Source organism: Eptatretus burgeri, chromosome 1, assembly GCF_056783735.1.
Source record: "Eptatretus burgeri isolate ZD-2024b chromosome 1, Ebu_testis_v1, whole genome shotgun sequence".
Lineage (NCBI taxonomy): Eukaryota > Metazoa > Chordata > Myxini > Myxiniformes > Myxinidae > Eptatretus > Eptatretus burgeri.
In genome coordinates, this window is record NC_140961.1 from 49,768,851 (window position 1) to 49,789,148 (window position 20,298).

General features: G+C 37.7%; 1 protein-coding gene across 1 annotated transcript in view; it reads right to left on the bottom strand.

Moving 5' to 3' along the window:
* Positions 1-42: 42 nt before the first annotated feature.
* LOC147034456 (uncharacterized) overlaps positions 43-20,298 on the bottom strand; it is a 63,430-nt gene continuing 43,174 nt past the window's right edge. Inside the window, exons 4-7 of the mRNA XM_085852740.1 lie at positions 13,173-13,299; positions 6,235-8,981; positions 5,684-6,097; positions 43-2,037 (exon numbers count right to left, since the gene is read on the bottom strand). Coding sequence (XP_085708866.1) covers positions 1,023-2,037; positions 5,684-6,097; positions 6,235-7,895 — 3,090 coding nt within the window. The 5' untranslated portion in view covers positions 7,896-8,981; positions 13,173-13,299 and the 3' untranslated portion in view covers positions 43-1,022. The remainder of the gene's footprint in view (positions 2,038-5,683; positions 6,098-6,234; positions 8,982-13,172; positions 13,300-20,298) is intronic.

Genomic DNA, 20,298 nt, shown 5'->3' on the forward strand with positions numbered 1-20,298 from the left:
ATTGAAGGGGTGATGATGAATGTCATCAGTGCATATGCCCCGCAAGTGGGGTGTGAGATGGAGTATAAACAAGATTTCTGGAGTGAGTTAAATGAAGTAGTGGAGAGTGTATCCAAGGAAGAAAGAGTGGGGTCATTCCATGCCAACTCACCTACATTTCAAAAACCTCCCCAGGTCACCTCCTCAGATTTTGCTGGAAAAATTCTTAAATGTAGATCTATATGGCTCTACCCACCATGCAAAAGATTAGCTTTCAATTCCTCATAGTTTAAAAAAATATCGATCTCGAGAGACCTTTGAAATTTTGCCCTAAAAATGCCAAATGTGAAAACGCATTTTTTTTCAACTTCAGGGGCTTATAATTTTATAATGGACTCCTCCAGAAAGTTAATATTGCAAATATTTACTAATTGGCATCCAAATTTTTCAATTATGGCATCAGATAGCCTCTGGGATGCATATTTCTCACTCTATAGGAAGCTAAAAATTGCTTTTGGGCCAAAACGAGCTAAATAAGGTGAAACTATAGTAGCCCTCTTGAAAATATGGAACAACTTAGTCCATTAGCCAGTTGAAAAGTGGGTATCAAGCGACTGAATAAACGCCATTGTGATTTTTGGGTAGCTTGACATCTCAGATGTCAGAAAATGTCAAGCGGACGTTTCATTTCAGTCGCTTAATACCCCTACGGCGTCCATTTTCAAAGATGGCCACCATTCCCTCTGACGAAACTGGGAAAGATAACTAAAATGCAATAAATCATTGGAATGGATTAAAACCTTTTATTTGGGATAATTTTGCTTGAAGTTACATGCAAATTCCTCTCATGTGAAATAAAAGTGGTTTCTGCAAGTCGTTTTCTGTAAAAAAAATAATGACAAATATATCCGAAAAATGAGGTATTTTGGCCGAGTTTTCGTGAAACATTCTTGAAAATACTTATAACGACCCAGGAATTGAAAGCTTGACAAAAAGTCCACTTTAGTGTGAAGTTAGCATCTATCTTGATTCTAGAAAGTTGGTTATAATGCTTCAGGAAGGCCTGTGGCAATAAACAGTCTTCTCAAATCACCATCATCGTCACTGTCATCTACGTCTTGCGTGAAATCTTCATCCTCATCCTCTTTCCAATTAGCACACTCCTTTAACTCGCAAGCCGGTGTGCACAATAAACCATTGTCTATGCATGAACATGTGCCTTTCTTGCACGTTTGGGAGCAATCACAAGACAACAAAGACAGGACAACATCTGGTGCAGGTCGGATGGGAAGCCATTGAATTGCTACATCCCCTTCAGTGACGGTCCAACCATGTTCATCAGTTGGCTTTGAAACATCCGGCTTGTTCTCCAGACTTCTTCTCCATATGGAAGCCTGATAATTAGCCCTTCTCGTGTGCTGATACAACGCATCCCGACAAGGTGGCAATTGTCCTGTTGTCACTTCACCCCGTTTGGACCTAAACAGTTCATATCTGAGTGAATTGACTTCTTTGATCTCTGTATTCGATGAATACATTTTGCATGTGTATGCCTGAACAAGAGCAAATGTTTCATCACTGAGCTCCCAGTCTTTACCAATGTCAGAGAACACTCTCCGACAGCTTTCATCTTTCCGAATATTGTTCAACGACTTTACTTTTCCTTGTCCTGCAAATGCACTGACTGTATCGCAGCCCGTCCAGGAATGCAGTCCGATCAGAGCATTACACACATCCTTTCCAAGAATTGTTCCGAGGCGGTTGATATCAATAATGCGAATTTTGTTCTTTTTTCCTTGTCTCAGCAGTACCTTTGTTCCCAATTCAAGATGAAATCCAAGAAGGAGTACTAGGACATCAGTGTGCTCTGATATAACCATCACTTTCGAAAAAGAAGAAGCAGCATGTCTGCAGTGCAGAATCAGCCTAGTATCAGCTTCTTCCTGACTACACTCAAGTTCGGAAACCTCCTCGACCCGGTCACTTTCCATCCGTACACATTTTTCGCCTGATGTGACGAAAAGTTCTGTCTCAGAGTTTGTTTTGGCATGATGGATCCTTCAAACGACTTGACAAGTATTCGATGAAATTATTCTTACTCTCCCCACTTGACAATAACCTTTTCCAATTTTTTATCCTGTGGCCCGCCCGGATCTCTTTGAAGACTATGCCTTCAGCAGAGCCTCGGATCATCCGCTCCGCATTTTTTTTAATCGAACTATCCTTGTAATTATCAAACACAACATCAATTCTGCTGCTTCCCTTCCCCTCATTGAGTACATAGTTCAAGATCCTCTGTGACATTTCAGCAAATGTGTGATTGCCCCTGATGTGGATTTTTTTAAACCCACCTTGTTGTGATCGTTGTCCTCCTGAACGATTCTAACTGGCCGATTGTGGAATCCTATTTGACTTCAGACAGAGTTTAACGTTTGTCCGATTTGATTTTCAAATCCTACAAAAACCCTATCGACACTGATAAAACTGATGTCCACACAAGTCCTTCCTTGTGAAACAATTTATTTCCTAATTATACACCATACACTTCTCACCCTTGTACAATGAACTTAAGAATCCCCATTTGATTGCAATATTATTTGGTTCTATTTCATTTATTCTTACTTTAGTTAAGTTAGACCAACCCGATTCAATTCACTTCTACATTACATCACAGAGTTTTATTCTAACTTGGTACTTGGTCAGTTCCAAGGAGTATAAGCCACTGAGAAACTATACTTCCTCACGTGCTCGCACTCAAAACTTTTAGATTTCAAAGCATTTTATACTTTCGTGAGAGAGAGGTTGGGGGATATTCACCCAGACTGTAGACGTGTCCTTAAGACGAAAAGCCACTTCGTACATTTTCTAAGCAAAGGTTCATTTATCAGCTCGGTCACTCTGCTCCAGAACAACACATTTCTTATCATTTAGGGCAAAAGTCTTTTGGCCAGAAATGACAGCCAAATCAACTTGCAGCATAAAAGTTACATTTCTGAAACTCCATTTGTTGCAATTTAAAATACATTAATATAAATTTTTCCCCCACACTCCCCCGTTTTTTTTTTTTAAGGAAAATTTGAATAATTTTTCTTACACATGATTACCATGTCCCATTCCTGAAGGAGAAAAGATTTCCATTATTCAAGTTCAATCAACAATGGCAGCGAGTGCTCATATCAGAAAATGAGTGAGTTTCCATTTAGTTTATGGCCTGTTCATCAGCATGTGTCACACATTGAAAACATGCTACCCAAAGTCAGAAGATAAACAGGTCAGGGTGTGGGATAGAGCGGCACCCAACGGGAAACACAATCGAAGAACTCCTTGAGCTGAGGAGAAGGTAGATGTGGGCAAGTACAAGTTTGGGCCGGACACTGGGTTGAAGGAGCGCAGTGTGGAACTCCAGGCCTGTCGTACATTGAAGTGACCACAGCAAGTTCACGATGTATTTGCAGAGCGGCAATCGAGAGTGTGGCTGAGAACATTCCTCCACGCAGGCACCACACAACGCCGACGTTAAGACTTTGCTCAACCTTCTCCTCAGTGGGTTTTTTCTTTCTTTTCCCACATTGCTCCTTCTTATCTCCTCAGGAAGGGACATAATCACGTGTTGAATGCTCAATCACCCAAATCTGGGTTCTCCCATCGTCCAATCTTTGTGTGGAACTTCTTTCCAAACTTCATTTAGATGAAATCGTACATTGCTTCAAAGACTGCTTTCAACACTCCGAAACAAACAAAGCATCAATTAAACACCAATCAATAAACGTCATGGGCACATGTATTTCAATAAGACTAACAAAGGTTCTTATAGAAGCATTTAACTTGCATTATATGTCATATCAATATTTTAATCCCTTTCCTTGTTATTTCCCAAAACAACATGCTAAAATATACAGAAATCCCAGTTGTACGTATACTCAAAACATCCATCTCATTTGCTATTTCCATCGACATTTTAAATCTCTGACATTTCTCCATCTGTCCACTTCTCTCTCACCAAAACACCAAACATGCTGCCATTTTTCCAACTCACATACACAAACCATCTCTCACTTCCTCCGACCTTCTCAATTACGAATCCATTTTCTTTTATCAAAACAAATAAATCATTTTAAACAGTTGTTCAAAAATTGTTAAATCACTTGTCAAATCTGTTATGAGGCGAATATCATTTATATTGCAGCTCAAACACTATCTACACATGTAGCTACCCCCCACAATCTTTATCCCAGTCTTGGAAAAGCATCTTAAACTTCAGAGTAATAAACATCCAAACTCTCTTAAACAACTTTTGGTCAAAACAATAAAATATTTCCTTTTAAAATCCATAAATGAAAAATTAAATCTTCAGCATCTATCCAATTAAATCATGAATTTACCTTGACTGAATCGATCAAAGGGTTACACTGGGTTGCTTGCCATTGCCTTCCCAGCACAAGTTCAGGTAACCTCAACATTCGCAGACGAATAAAACAATATTTCAACGTCCATCCGAGGGAATCATCACTTATCTGTGAATTGCCCCACGTGCTAAACATCATCAAATCATTAAAATCATTCCAAATCACGTTTCTACATTTAAATCACATACAGTATATCCACATTCACAATTGTTATTTCACAATTTATTTAAAATCCCGATGGTTGTAAAATAAAACTTCAACACTTTTTCCTAAATGGACTTCACTTTAAACAGATTCAGTCGAGAGGGTGCACCACAAACACCAAGGAACAAGGAACAGGAAGTTCTCTCCACATCCAGTGGGAATAAAAAGGAAAAAAACTCTGACAGGCAAAACCCACAGTTTGCATTACTCTGTCATGGCTTCAACACATACACTAAACAGCATTGCATCTCATAGACTCACGTGTGATCACGTGACAAATACCAATCACATTTCTATCTCATCCTCTTGAATCTGCATATGAATCGAATTTCACACCTAAAGCAAAGGCTCGAACAAAGACTCAGTGTAACGATAGGCCACCCCCCACAGATCGAGTGGAGGGGGGTCTCACACAGTGTAGTTTGCGACCTTCGCGTGGAAATACAACGCCAAGAATGTATAACATGCCATTTCAAACAGACCCACAGCTCAACTCAGCACGAGTTAAAATATCGTCAAAATCCCAACAGAACACGTTTCATTGCAGTGAATATTGGACTCGCACAAGTTTCATTTTTTTTACTCTCAGGAACACATGCATCTCAATGCAAATCACCAACCATGCTCCCAGCTGGTTAATCATCTCCTGCACTCTACAAAACGTTTCGTGCAAATCATTGCATTTACAAATCCGTAAAACCTCCACACAATATAATATAACAACCTCACTGCCAACAAACTTCCAGTGAGTTCAATGAACAAAAAGTAACTCTTACAAACAGGTAACTTACAATGTTTATCTATTTTAACCCTATCTCGGCGTCTCAGCCGTGTCCTCGGCCTCTCTCTCACAGCCGGTCCGTATCAATGCAATCATGTGGCATGTCGCTTCATCATGCCCATTTAATTAATGAATCGGACCATTCATTTTCTGAACTAAATCCATGCCATCAATTATCGTGGCCGTTCGATCTGATGGTGGGTCAACCTTCGCTGCCTCTTTCTCAATATGATTCCCAAGCCTGGCTTTATCGGTCTTTTTTAATGTGCCATCCCCATGAGCCAATGACCATGGTTTTTGTCCTAGAGGATACGAAAGAACGTCTCTCATATCCAGCTTTCTGTTTTCAGAAATAAGGACCATTTTACCAAAGAGCCGGTTGTTTGCTTTCAGGACTACCTCTTTGTCTCGTGTTTTCACAGTTGTTACTTTCTGAAGGTCAGCAAATGTTTTCAGCTTCAGTCTCTTTATAGGTTCATAGAAACCTTCTCCACTTTCCAATTTCAAAGTAAACTGCAGAAACGCCTCCTCCCCCTTCTCCTGTGCACTGAGCAAGTCCTTGCAGACATCGGGTGGAGCGATGAGCCCAGTAGAAATGCTCACCAGATCGGAATATCCCTCGTCAAATGGATTCATCCAGTTACTCTCTAGCATTTGCTGCACAGCCTTTACGTCCACTTCATCTTTACTGATGTGAGATCTTTGCAGATCCTGATGTCCTGAGAAACTTTGGATGAAAATTAGTTCCCTGAGTTGACGTAAGGCTTCTGCCCTATGCTCTGCAGTGAGGTAGTACCGAGACACGGTCCCATGCTTCATGCTAAACCCTCTGGTTCCACCTGAAGTTTGTGTGTCCTTATTTACAGTTTCCTCAAGGGTTTGGTCTTCAGCAATTTTCCCGAATGGGTTTCTACTGCTGCGCTGAACAGAAAACCCCCATTGAGAAAATGTTGGTGAAGATCAGGGCAAACAGAATTGAGCATCATCATCTGATCATAGTGAACTGAAAGATAGCGCGAGTAATTGGTTTTGTCCATTGCAAAACACCATGGAATCATCTTCCAAATACATGCTCGGTGAAGATACCAATCGCCTTCACGATCGGCTCTGATCAGACCAAGTAATATCTCCACTAGATCAATGTACGTCATCCAGAATGCGGAAACAGGACCTCTATCATTACGCAGAACACCCAAGTATACCTCCAAAAGATGAAGTATCCTTTGGCAAGACATGTCTTGCTCAAGTGATTCAAGTGTAACAGAGCACATATTTTCGTGGGGATCAGCCACACATCGAAAGATTTCATCAAGCGTGTGCAGATCATCATGGTTGGTGTTGTCCAACCACTCTAAAAACCCAGACCAAACCTGTCGCATCATCCCTTCATAAACGATTTTATGAAGACGCACAGCTCGGTTGTATTGCTGACCCAATAAGACTTTCTCAATTGACCCTTCTGCTATTCTCCCCGATTCAACCACTAGATCACGCAGTCCAGCAGATCCAAACAGCTTTCCAATTATGCTCAGTAAATTGCAGAAGACATGAAAATTTCCCATCATCAAGACAATACGTTCGAATTTCAACTGGTGTTTCCAAGCTATCTCTGTAGCTTTGGCATACAAAGCTTTGTCCATTACCACACATATTTTGTCAAGTTCTAATGACTGGCAAATGGACACTGATTTGCATAGAATCTCTTGCACAGTTGAAAGATCTGAAGGTGGGGCATTGATTGTTGGCAGGTAACCAACGGTGTCCTTGGATACTGAAACATTGTCCCTTGTCTGGATATTGAATCCAGTCCATGATGGTATGATCTGGTTGTGAATATCATGCATCCGCACAAGAAGCCAAATGTAATTTCGCTGGTGAGCACTTGTGGATGCATCTATGAATGGCATTGACAAAGTTGGGGTGTTTAGTGGGGGTGGAACCATTCTCTGGCCTGCTACATACAATGGCAGACAATCACCAACTGTCTCAATTGTTCTTCTTTTCACCTGCTTAAAAACGATTGGCTCATCTTGCCTCTGCGGAGCACAGGTTAAAGACACAGGCTGCATCACAATACCGTTAACACGATGTGTTGTTCCTTCTCCGCTCAGTGTCTCTTCCCTCCTGTCAATGTTGTCAAAGGCTAAAACAGTTGGGACACCAGGATGAATTTCTTTGGGAATGCCACCATCACCTCGACTAACTTTCTCAACGCATAATGCTGTATCAATTTCTTCGAGTCGGGTATAGGAACAACAGTGACCAAGCCTATTGAGGGTCCTGATGACTTCCACATTACGTGTCAATGTTTTCACAACATAAGCTAACAGGACATGCTTAGGTGTGACAACCTGCGCATTTGTCACAGCATTCAGGATATCTTGCGCAAATGACCATGACAGCCGAGAGATTCGGTCAGATGCGTCGCGCTGTGTACCCCCCAGGAGCACCTTCAAAAATGTCATTGGACACTCTGGCAATTCAATGTATGATTTGCCCAGTTCTTCGGGGTGCGGAGGCCACATTTGTTCTTGTATGCTTCCCTTGATGCTATCCCTGAGTATGATTGCAACATTTTCAATCAACTGGACACAGTCTTGTCCTTGGTTGTACAGCTGAATTCACTTTTCTAAACGGATAACTTCAGATGCAATGTCATCGGTTTTAAGGTTATGTGGTCTAAGAAACACTCTGTGATCTGTTTCAAAAAAGTGCAAGGTGTCACCGAATTCAGCCTCAAGATTTCTGCGTAAATTCTTTTTGTGGACACTCTAATTTCAACACCCTGTTCAATGAAAAACAATTCCAATTTTGCTGTGATTTCTACCAGGGAAACCAGGCGAGGATTGAACAATATGTTACAACGCACATACGAATATAACTTCTCCAGTGCGACTCCCGCAGCGTTGGCATAGCCATCGTCGCCCGCTGCAGACTGCGATGCGGTCTTTGGTGCCGTTGATTGGTCTCGTTTTGAGTTGACTGTGTAACGCCTATAGCAGGTGGCATGGTAGTGCCCTTCAGCAGCAACAATGTCACGGGATGTGAGGGCAATGATTCTCTCATCACATCTCCTAATAGCAGCATCACGTACCGTTTCATCAGCCCTTAGTTCTGAGGACTGAATGAGCGGTTCCCTTGTGTGGGAACCTTGAATGTACTTTGTCTTTTTCTCGCAGAAGATGCATACTTCTGGATAGACACGTGATTTGTCCGCAGCATCTGTGGACTGGCATGAAGACCTCCGCTGAACAGAACTCGGCTCACTACTCAAGTTACCAAGATCACCCTGAATTTTTCTCAGATTTTTAACATGCGTTAGTCTTTGCTTTAGGTCTGCATTTCTTATGATAACGGATATCCGGTGCGGATGGAGGATTGGCATCAGCAATCCTCAAAATAGGTTCAATATGTCTTATCTTAGCAATTTCATAGAGTCTTTGCCAAGACGCAATGTCTTTGAGTTTAACAAGTTCATCCACAAAACATTCTTCCTCACATATTGCACATTTGGCTTTTTCAACTCTTGGGTGCTTTTTTTCCTGCAGTCTTCCTCAGAATCGGTCATGACATATGGCTCTGTCTTCTCTTTGAAATTTTCAAAATGGGACCTGAAAAGATAGAACATCAACTGAATTATAGGCCACAATGTGTTCCACAGTAGTTGGTAAATCGCTTCCTTTTTAACTTCGAAAATGGTACACCAGCTGGATTGAAAACCCCAAATTGCAAACATCTGAAAAAGGGATTTTCCCCTTGCAGTTTTTAATGAAGAATGGGATCATAGGCAAGTGAGTGATGGGACTGCGCTCCCCCTTACCCCAGGCTCTAAGCATTTGCATCTACAAGAGCAGCACCATGTTTGTATGTATGTATGTATATCATGTTGTGTACTTCTATAGGACCACTGCTACATTGTGAGTGTGCACTTCTCTAGGCCTCTATATGGTAATGGATGGGGGGGTTGATGAGTAAAAGATGATACTAACTTGTGAAAAACTTTGGGATCATGTAATGAACATTACAGATAGATAAATGAAAATCAATGAGAATCTTTTCCCTTATCCCAGTGAAGGAAATGTACAGTTATGTCAAACAATTTGTTTTGCTGTGTTTCCACATGGTGGCAGCATGGTGAATTAAGAAGTACAGGGGGTCCCAGAAAGAACTCTGAATTTTCAAAACAGACAATAGGAAATCCATGGTTCTTCTTGTAACTAACTGATGACTACTTTTATACCTGTGGGATTATTGTCATTTTCGGACTCTGAGTACGCGTGCAATTACTTATTCACAGGCTATTAAAAAAAACGTATTTGCGGGATATTTTCGGTCTTAAAGGGTTAAAACAAATTTAGAAAAATGTGCAAACCTTGTTAAAAGTGGATATTTTAAAGTAAAATACCAATCTGAGTAAACTTTTGATACATGGGGAGTGGACTTCATTATGAACTGCGATTCCCCCTACCCCAAATTCAGTCAATACACGGAAATGAATTTCCAAAATATATCCATTTTCAGTGGGATAATGGCCTCACATGGGTTATACAACACATTCTATAGATTCAGAAGAACCATATTGACTCAACCAAATTAAAATTATCACCAGAACAATAGTTTTAACGATGTAGTGAGGGAAGTTCTCTGCATATTTTGATGAAATGTGACAAAATAGTCGCAATTTTCACATACAAAGTTCAATGCCGAGCTCAGAAACGCAGAAAACTAAACAATCCACATATCATAAGATTCAGCAGGTTCTAACAAACAAAATGAGCACTCACAAGTCTGTCTACTTTAAACCAAAGTTGACTAATTGTACTCTAAACTTGCTTATATGGATTTCAAAAAATATGGCGGCCATCTTTAAAAATGGCCACCGTAGGGGTATTAAGCTACTGATCTGAAAGGTCCGCTCAACTTTTTTGAATACTTGAGACATTAGGCCACCCAAAAATCACAACGGCGTTTATTCAGTCGCTTGATACCAAAACCTCAAAATCGGCCACCTGGCTCATGGACTATTAGAATTTTTTCCTCATAACACAGTGATTATAGGGTCATTATCTCTCCATAGATACATTTTTGTTGGGATAATACAGTTAGGTGATGAATTATAAAAGTTTTACCATAAGCCCTTGCCTCCGAGGGCTCTAAAATGGACCAATTTTGTCCCCTGGTTTGACCTTGGAGTTTAGGATCTTAATTTTTTTTTTTTCGAAAGATTGCCTCATATAAGATGTGTCTACTGACCGAATAATTTTATCTTAGGCCCATGGCTTCATTTTAAAATAAATTTTTATTTACATGCACGTTTTTTTTAATTATTCATTTTTTTCATATTCATGAGCTTATAAATCTGAAACTGAACACTCCAGCAAAGTGATACGGCAGATATTTATAAACTGGCATATGAAATTTAAGGATCTGTTATCAGAATGCCTGATAAATGCATATATTTCTATCTGAAGGAAGTTGAAAATGCCACTTTGACCAAAAATGGTGAATATGCAGGGGGCATTAACTGAGGTTATGTAACAACTTAGATTATTCTTCTCATACATTAAGAATTCTAAGTACATTTTTTATTCAAAAATAAATTCTTGTAATGATAATCCAAACATATGCTTGGGTTTTAATTTTAAAAACATGTCCCGCAGTTCTCTATTTGAAGTCATTAGTTATGACATACACCACAAGATGGAGTAATGTGATGGGATTGGAGCAACTGTGAAGCGCCTTGTTGCAAGGGCAAGTTTGCTGGCCACTCGACAGATTCAGATTCTGACAGCTGAAGAGATGTTCCAGTGGGCAGAGAAGAATATAGGAGGGATCAAATTCTTCTTTGTGACATCACAAGAAATCCAACAAAATGCAATGGAGTATGACAGTAGTAGATTAATGGGGTTTCTAGTGCAGTCATTCAAATGAATGGGGGAAAAGGGGGAAACTGATTTAAGGTTAAAAAGCTTGAAACAGGAGTCCGATTTTCTCCCCATTTTCCCCCCTCCCATGCAAATGAATGGGGGGGGGGGAACTCTCTTATTTAACCCCTAAATAGGAGACTGGGATAATACAAATGAATTGAAAAAACTCTGTCTCAAGACTCAAAAGCTCAAACCAGGAGTTTAATCTCTGCCCCCTTCCCCTCCTCCACCCTTCAACCCCACCCCCCGATGTTAAATTGGGACGAACTTAAGGGACTGACCTAAATTAGGATTATAATTAAGATCTCTGTCCCATTGAGACACTGATTAAAACAACATTTCTCTTATATTATCATTCCATTGAAAGAGGGAGCCAATGAATATTTGTCCATGTTTTACTTCATGTAATAAATTAATTTTCCTATTACATTCATCACCAAATATTATTTTGGAACTCAGTTCTTGGTCTAAATATCTTTGTTGAGCAGAGATAAAATGATAAACTTCTTAATGCTCTTGTTTGACAACCTCCTGAGCCTCAGATTATTTTTGCATAAGACACGCCCACTTTCCATAAGTCACACCCCTTTTAAAGCCACTCCCACTTTTCCTAAGCTCCGATCACTTTTCTTAAGCCTTGCCCACTTTTGTAGGACCACCGACTCTTACATCATTTCCAGTTAATCTCTTTTCCAAAGAATTTTACAGAATTTCCAAAGGAAACCACACCCACCAGTCTTTCTTTTTTAAGGCTTGAAACCCAGACTGAATTTAAACATATTATTACTTTTACTGAGAATGGACTGCTGTGCTGAGCTTGATTGGGATGACTTTGGAGTTCCTTGGAGTTCTACTACTTGTATGGAACTAAACCTTCAAGTTGATGAACTGGATTCAAACCTCATCTATTGAGGTAAGATTTTATTTTCCTATTTACAGAGTTTGATTTAAGCATATAATCATTTAATAATTAAATCACTTAATTAATACATTATTATTTTCTCTCACAGGAAATTGTATCAGAAATACGAAATGAAAATACTGCTTTTGCCACAACTTGGGACAAAATTGTTGGTTTGGTTGAAGACCTTGTGAGCGACCAAGACCCACAGAATGAGCTCGACCTTGATGACCCAACCAAAGAGTTATACCTTGGAGACCCGCAAAATCCTTAAAGAGTTTTACATCAATGGTACTCATTGTGAGTTATCAAGACAATACCCACTGAACAACTTATACCTTGATGAACCAGAATATAAGTTTTACCTCAGAGATTCACAAATTTTTTAAAAATCAGTAAATGAGTTCTGCCTTGAATGTTTAAATAACTACCTTGGAGACTCGGGAAAAGGGTTCTGCCAAGATGGTTCTAAATATGGAGCCAACCTTGGAGACTCAAAATTTTTTTCAAAATCAGTAAATGAGTTCTGCCTTGATTGTTTAAATAACTACCTTGGAGACTCGGGAAAAGGGTTCTGCCAATATGGTTCTAAATATGGAGCCTAACTTGGAGACTCACAAATTTTGAAAAAAAAAAAATCAGTAAATGAGTTATCCTTGGTGGTTTTAAATATGAAACCAACCTCAGAGACCTCACAAATTTTGAAAAAAAAAAAAAATCAGTAAATGAGTTCTGCTTTGACGGTTTAAATAACTACCTTGGAGACTCGGGAAAAGGGTTCTGCCAAGATGGTTCTAAATATGGAGCCTACCTTGGAGACTCACAAATTTTGAAAAAAAAAAAAATCAGGAAATGAGTTATTCATTGGAGACTTTGTAAGTTGGTTTTATTTTGGAGAATTGAAATGTGGGTTTTGGCTTGATAACTCACAATGCGATACATATCTTGGAAACTCAACAGGAAAGTGGTTATACCTTGGAAAGTTGGGTTTATTTTGGAGACTTGAAATGTGGTTTCTCCCAAGAGTCCTCTTGGGGATCTCAACCGATCGATGTGGTTCTTTGTTGGATGGTGCTTGATGAGAGCAATATCAAGAAAGTTCTGGGAAGAAAGTGCAGGAAAGTTCTTACTCCCCCTTTCTACTTCATCAAACATGAAAGTCTTAAAAGACAGAATTGCAAGAAGAAAATATATATATATATATATATATATATATATATATATATATATATATATATATATATATATATATATATATATATATATATATATATATGTTGTTGTTCGTCTTTCGGCTGCTCCCGTTAGGGGTCGCCACAGCGGATCATCCGTTATGATCCGCATACTGATTTGGCATAGGTTTTACGCCGGATGCCCTTCCTGACGCAACCTTGGTCGCCTCTGACGACACAGGGATAAGGATTTGGTTTCACCATGATTCCGGGCTGCCCTGCACCCTCTCATAGCGCGGCCCAGTGCAGAGCTCCCGTCTTCAAGCGATCCTCCAACCCAAGCCTCCGAGTAGCCGGATTACAGGCGCACGCCACTACGCCCGGTCATATATATATATATATATATATATATATATATATATATATATATATATATATATATATATATATATATATATATATATATATATATATATATATATATATATATATATATATATATATATATCTCTTACTCCCCCTTTCGACTTCAAACATGAAAGCCTGAAAAGACAATTGGAAGAAGAGAAAAAAACATAAAAATATATATTGTTGAAATACGTATTTAAAAAAAGATATTGTGTTGGGCGAGGGTTGGGTTGGGGTTGAGATTTTGAATGTGAGGGTTAGGACAGGTTTGCATTGGGGTTGAGATTTTGAATGTGAGGCTAAGGGTGGGTGAGGGTTGGGATTGAGATTTTGAATGTGGGGGTTAGGGTGGGTGAGGGTTGGGGTTGAGATTTTGAATGTGAGGGTAAGGGTGGGTTTGGGTTGGGGTTGAGATTTTGAATGCGAGGGTAAGGGTGGGTTAGGGATGGGGTTGATTATGCCCCCTGTTATATTATCTCTCTCACACACACACACACACACACACACACACACACACACACACACACACACACACACACACACACACACACACACACACACACACACACACACACACACACACACACACACACACACACACACACACACACACACACACGTTAAGCCTTGACTGACTATTCAGTTGAGGATTCTGTGTTTGGGGTTCACAGATCTAAGAACATCCCCCATTGCACACACCAACAAACAAAAGCTAAGCCTTGACTGACTATTCAGTTGAGGATTCTGTGTTTGGGGTTCACAGATCTAAGAACGTCCCCCTTGACACACATCATATATATTTTTGAATTTAACCCTCGGCAGATGCCACCTGTTATACACCTCGGACCACCACCATATGGTGTTATACACCACCATAAAGGTGTATAGTAGAGGGGAGTGAAGCGCCAACCTATTGCTCCCATGAGTATTATCTGCTTATTTTTGTCTTTTGTAATTCCTGTGAATAAAATGAACCTAAAATCTCTTCCCCTTCTAAATCATATACCTTATAAGTCCAAGGAACTGCATCTATTACATCAACAATTTAAAAACTTCATTTGTCCATCGCTTTGTATAACCTATTTCAAAATGAGATTTCCACCTATATATTCTTACGATATCATTAACTTTGAACTTAGGTTTTCTGATATTAATCTCTTTTTCATATTTTAATTTTGTAAATGTTTCTGATGGTTTCGTATTCGTTGACGTGTGAATCGTGTCATTATACTTTTCTACAATATCCTGAATAAAAGATGACCATTGTTGAGAACCGAGTTGTGTGAATTTTTGATATAGTCTCTCTTTTAAAGTGCGATTAAAGCGCTCAATAACAACGGCTTTTCCTTCATTCAAGGTACTGTATAATGTAATGCTGTTATTTTTTAGAAAATTCATTAACGTCTTGTTATAAAACTCTCCCCTCATCAGTCCACAATTTTTTAGGTTTTCTCTTACTTCTATTAAATATCTGTTGAAAGGCAAACATAAGAGTATTACCTGTTTTGTTTTTTAAAGGGACAACCCACACATATCTACTCCTCAAATCAATAACGGTTAAAGCATATTTGTACTCCTCATCATTATTGAGTTCAATCAAATCAGCAGACCAGATATAATCAACTTACTTGGAATAAACCTTCCTTCTATGAAACTTTGTAAATATTGGTTTATGTAATTCATCAGCTAATTGTTCTTCAGTCTTAATGACATCATTAGAGCCTCTCCTCCATTTATTTAAGAAAATAATGAAAAACTTTAATTAACGTCAATATCTTTCCCTTGAAAACGATGTCAATAGTCTTGTCGAAAATATTTCTAATAGACTTGTCAATTCTTTGTTTTCCTCCTCAGTACGTTGAGACATTTATTTTCTGAAATACACCCAATCTTTTTTTAATCTCACTGGTTTCCATATTTTCATATTTATTTATTCTCTTTTTCCTCCCTCTCCTCCTCCTCTCTCTCTTTTCTCTTTCCTCCTTCTCTCTCTTCTCTCGCTCCTCTCTCTTCTCCCTTTCCTCCCTCTATCTTCTCCTTTTCTTCCTCTTCTCTCTCTTCTTCTGTCTCAGTTTCTTCAACTCCTTCCTCGTCCCTTACTATCCTTGAATCACTTCCACCCCAAAGAATATCATACATATATTCATCAGGATTTCTTGTTATTCCTCTATCCAAAATAATTTTTTTACAACAGGAAGCCAATAAAATTTCTTCTGAATTTCTCAGAGCCTTACGTTTTCTTAACTTTATAATTTTTTTCATTATTTAACATTTTAATTAAATCTCAAGTTGTCGGTTTAACAACATCAGTATAAAGCCAATCTTTTATTGAAAATGCATCATTCTTATGTTGTAGAACATATTTATTAAAATACCGAATACCCTTTTCTTGAAGGTATGCTTGGACACAGAAATGATAATTTTCTTGAAGCCTTCTTGCTGTCATTTATGTATGAGAAATATATGACAGAATAATATTATGACACGAAACACCTCCCCATCTTCCCATAGTCAAATCATTTTGTATTTCCTTACTTATTATCTATAATCCTGTTTTTTCTGTTTTCATGATATAAACTCGGGCAAAACCATTATTATATTTACCCTTATTAAATTCTTTTATTTGTTGTTTACTAATCGTGGCTCCACAAAACTCATTCTCGATACCAAGTGGATAATATTCTTCCTTACGAGACTGATTTAATTGTTCCAGGTCTTCTAGGTCAATTTTAAATGACCAATTATACCATAAATCATTCATATCATACCCCCATTGTTCGATTCTCATACAAACGATACGCCCTTCTTTATAAAAAAAAATGTTTTAATTGGAACTGTGAATTCTGTATGACCTGGAGATAAAATCAACACTTCTGTATCTTTGGAATACACGGCCATTTTATTTCAGGATGTATATTGTGATAAATCACTTAATCTCACCAAGTCATTCGCGTCAGTCGGGCTTGGATAATTTATTAATTTATAAGCATTTTTCATGTTAATATTTTTTGTTCTACTATATTTCTGTTGTTCAGCCTGTGCCTTTGTGTAATAATTTGATAAATCAATATCCAGTTCTTGGGATACACCAAAGATAGAACCATCTTTACCAACATAAGTCATTTATATTAGAATAAAAATAGTCATAAAAATTTTTTATTTTTGTTGAGTTGAAATAACACATATAGACATAATTGACCACAACACTTGGAATTTAATTATTGGACTTGAAATGTTTGATTAACACCATTCTGTAAGAATTTTATGACTTCAACAGGTGGTGGAAGACCAAAACTATAAAAATAATATTTGTCTTGACTATTAAAAATACAAACCCAATGAGAACCATTCCCATTATTATCTTCGAAGTCCATAATATTCTTTGTATGTTTAGGCACATTTGTTAATTCATCTCTCATACAAATAACCACATTATGAATTTTTAATTTCTTACAATATTTGACAAGTTGTAAATTTGATGTTGTATTCTTTCCAAATTCTTTAAACCACTCATCCATGCTCATTTATTTATAAGAAATATATAATCCATTACCCCTTTTAGTTAATTTTACACCTGCTTGTGCGACAGAAGAAAGCATATCTCCAACTAACAATCTCGCTCTATCAGGCAGACTTTCAAGTTTTTCAGCAAAATCTACATTTACACCACTTCCACTAATTTGTTTCTCCAACTCTTTGTTATGTCTTTCCAATTATTTTTGAGCCCGGAGTTGAGCCTTCCTTTCGTTGGAAGCTTTCGCCGCTGTTGAAATACCACCGTCAATGCTCCAACCGCACTTAAACCAGCAAATAAAGGAATTAGAAATGGGAGAATACCTCCACTCGTCTCTCTTATTGAATATTTTTTCAACATTGGTTTTGACATTTTAATTTTAAGTGAGCCAGTATCGTTCAAGATTTTGACCTGTTCTCTTGTGAGCAAAATATCAATTCTTGCTGCTCCGTTTCTCTGAATTGTATTTACGTTAAAAATACAAGGCTTTTCATTTTGAACACAAGATGATAGTTTATGAAGATTGATTTGATTAAAATATACCTCAGTTGGTACTTTGCCACTCATTTATTTCACAAAAAATTATGTGAGACTAATCATAACACCATTATCTGTATTAATCTGTAATTCTGTTTCTTCCAAAAATAGACAATATGCATGAACTTCTTCACTCAAATACTTCACGTATACTTCACGGATACTTCACGTATCCACTCTTTCAATGTATAGGGAAGTATTCACTCGATTAGACTTTATAGTTTCCTTTTGAGCACTCAGGTGAAACGCATAGATTGTATACAAACTTTTAAATGCTGTCATATCCAAAATAGGTTCTTTATTTCCATTACTTTCACACACCTTTTGGTAAGACTTGCATGCTTCAGCATAATCATTTTTTCCCCAATTAATTTCCAATCTATCTCGTGGATAAAATGTTCCATCTGGAGAAACACGAAGTTGTTTCACCTTAGCATTATCACTCAATGCATTATTCTTATCAATAGCAGTATCACCATCTGGTTTTTAAAAAATGATCCACAGATATCGTGGCTTTCCTTCCAGAACACCCAAATTCCACGTGCAAGTGGTTTGATTCAGTTTAACGTGTTGACATATTCTTTTAAGGTATGATACATTGAGTGGTTTCTTTGAGTTAGGTCTTCTTTTCAACATCTCTTCTGTTTTAAGATTCGGAGTATATTCACGAATACACCAACTCATTTCATCAATTACAAATTTATTCTGAGCACCAAAAGCACGAGCAACACTAAAAAGTAATCTATTTTCATTATCATTCCTTTGTAGTTGAAATCTAATTTTAAGACCATGCAGAACTTTATCATGATCACAAAATCCAAATATACCTTTAAGAGGAACTGCCACAGTAAAACTATTAACTGCTTTTGCATCATCATTATATATTCCTTTCCTTTGACTATCCCCAGGGTATGTGTTTGTTCACGTTGACATATCAGGAAAAAAACCTTCGACAGCCCCCTTTCCCATTCTATCACAGAATGTATATCGTGTAAATTTCATCATTTCAGATACAGCAGAGACATAATCAACGGCTTCAACTTCTTGTGTCCCAATGTATAAACGAATACTATCAAACATTTTCCAGAAGAAATCATTTACGAATGCAGCGTTTGTGTTATTCCCAGCCTTAGTGAATTTAAATTTACACAACAAGAAACTTTCGGATATATTCAAATAAGTTTGTTGATTATTTATTTCAAAACTTTTTGTGCCATTTGCATTCCAGTGTGATAGTTATTGCATTTACCTTGAAGTAATCTTTTTTAGTGGAGTTTGAGATGACAATGGTATCATCCAAATCATAGATACTACCAATTGCTTCCATACTTGTATTTATTTAGGAAAAAAGATGTTAAAACTTTTGAAACCCTGACCCAAGTATTTGAATTATTTTCTGTCGTTCTTGGGTGGACTACTGTGTTTTGCCTTTTTAAATTTCTTTTATTGCTTGTAATTTCTGAGATTCCTTTTGGGCATCTTTTATACTCTTAATAGCACCTGCTACATTTCCCACAGCAGAAGCAGTTGAACCAATTCGGTCTTTATGTTTAAGAATAGTTTAACCAATACCCATTAGAGTATCAATTATCTCATCTCCTTTAAATTGATATCCGACACCCCTTTTTCTCTTAGGTTTATAGTATCCTCCACCAAGATACATACCTTCACCCTTGTAGTATAGGGAAAGGAACATCCCATCCCCTGTAATTATATTATATTTTCCCAACTCATGTTTCCTCACAATAACCATCATATTTATTTCTTGGAAAACTTCACGTAGGTGAATTCTGATGGATATAACTTCTCCATTAAAAGAAATCATACAATTATCTTGGTCAGTTATCCTAAAATTTACTCTGTATATGGTTTTTCCTGACACAGGGAGATAAACCAGATTTTTGGGTTCCATTTTGAATTTATAACCAATTGAGGTTGAGTATGCGCTGAATGAAAATATTGTATTTGTTCTTCTTCCATCATTATAAGCACCATCAATCAAATTACAGTGAATTAATACCGAATTTATTCCTGAGGATATTTGAATGACAGTATCACTGTAAAACATCCCATTAGTTTCAATATTTTTTGAGGAGAAACCCAAAAACTCACTAAATGAATTATTTATCAATTGTTAAATCAACCTTGTCGTTATTTTTAAGTTTAATCGTTGATTTTGAAGTATGTTTTTGAATATCTATAACAATACTTTTGTTTCATCACCCTGTTCTTTCATAAGACGAACTATTTCGGAAGATATTTGAGAAATCTCATATGCTCCGGGTGAAACTGTTATCATTTTGTATCCACTTCCCGGATTATAACTAAACTTCTTATTTTTCTCGGTTATATGAAATAAGGTATTATAAGTTTCCATGGACAATAAAGATGCCTCATATTCTTTTGTTGTGTCAAGTTGTAGAGGGTATGGGAATGAAGATGTGTGGTCGTTGTTGAAATAATCCTTCA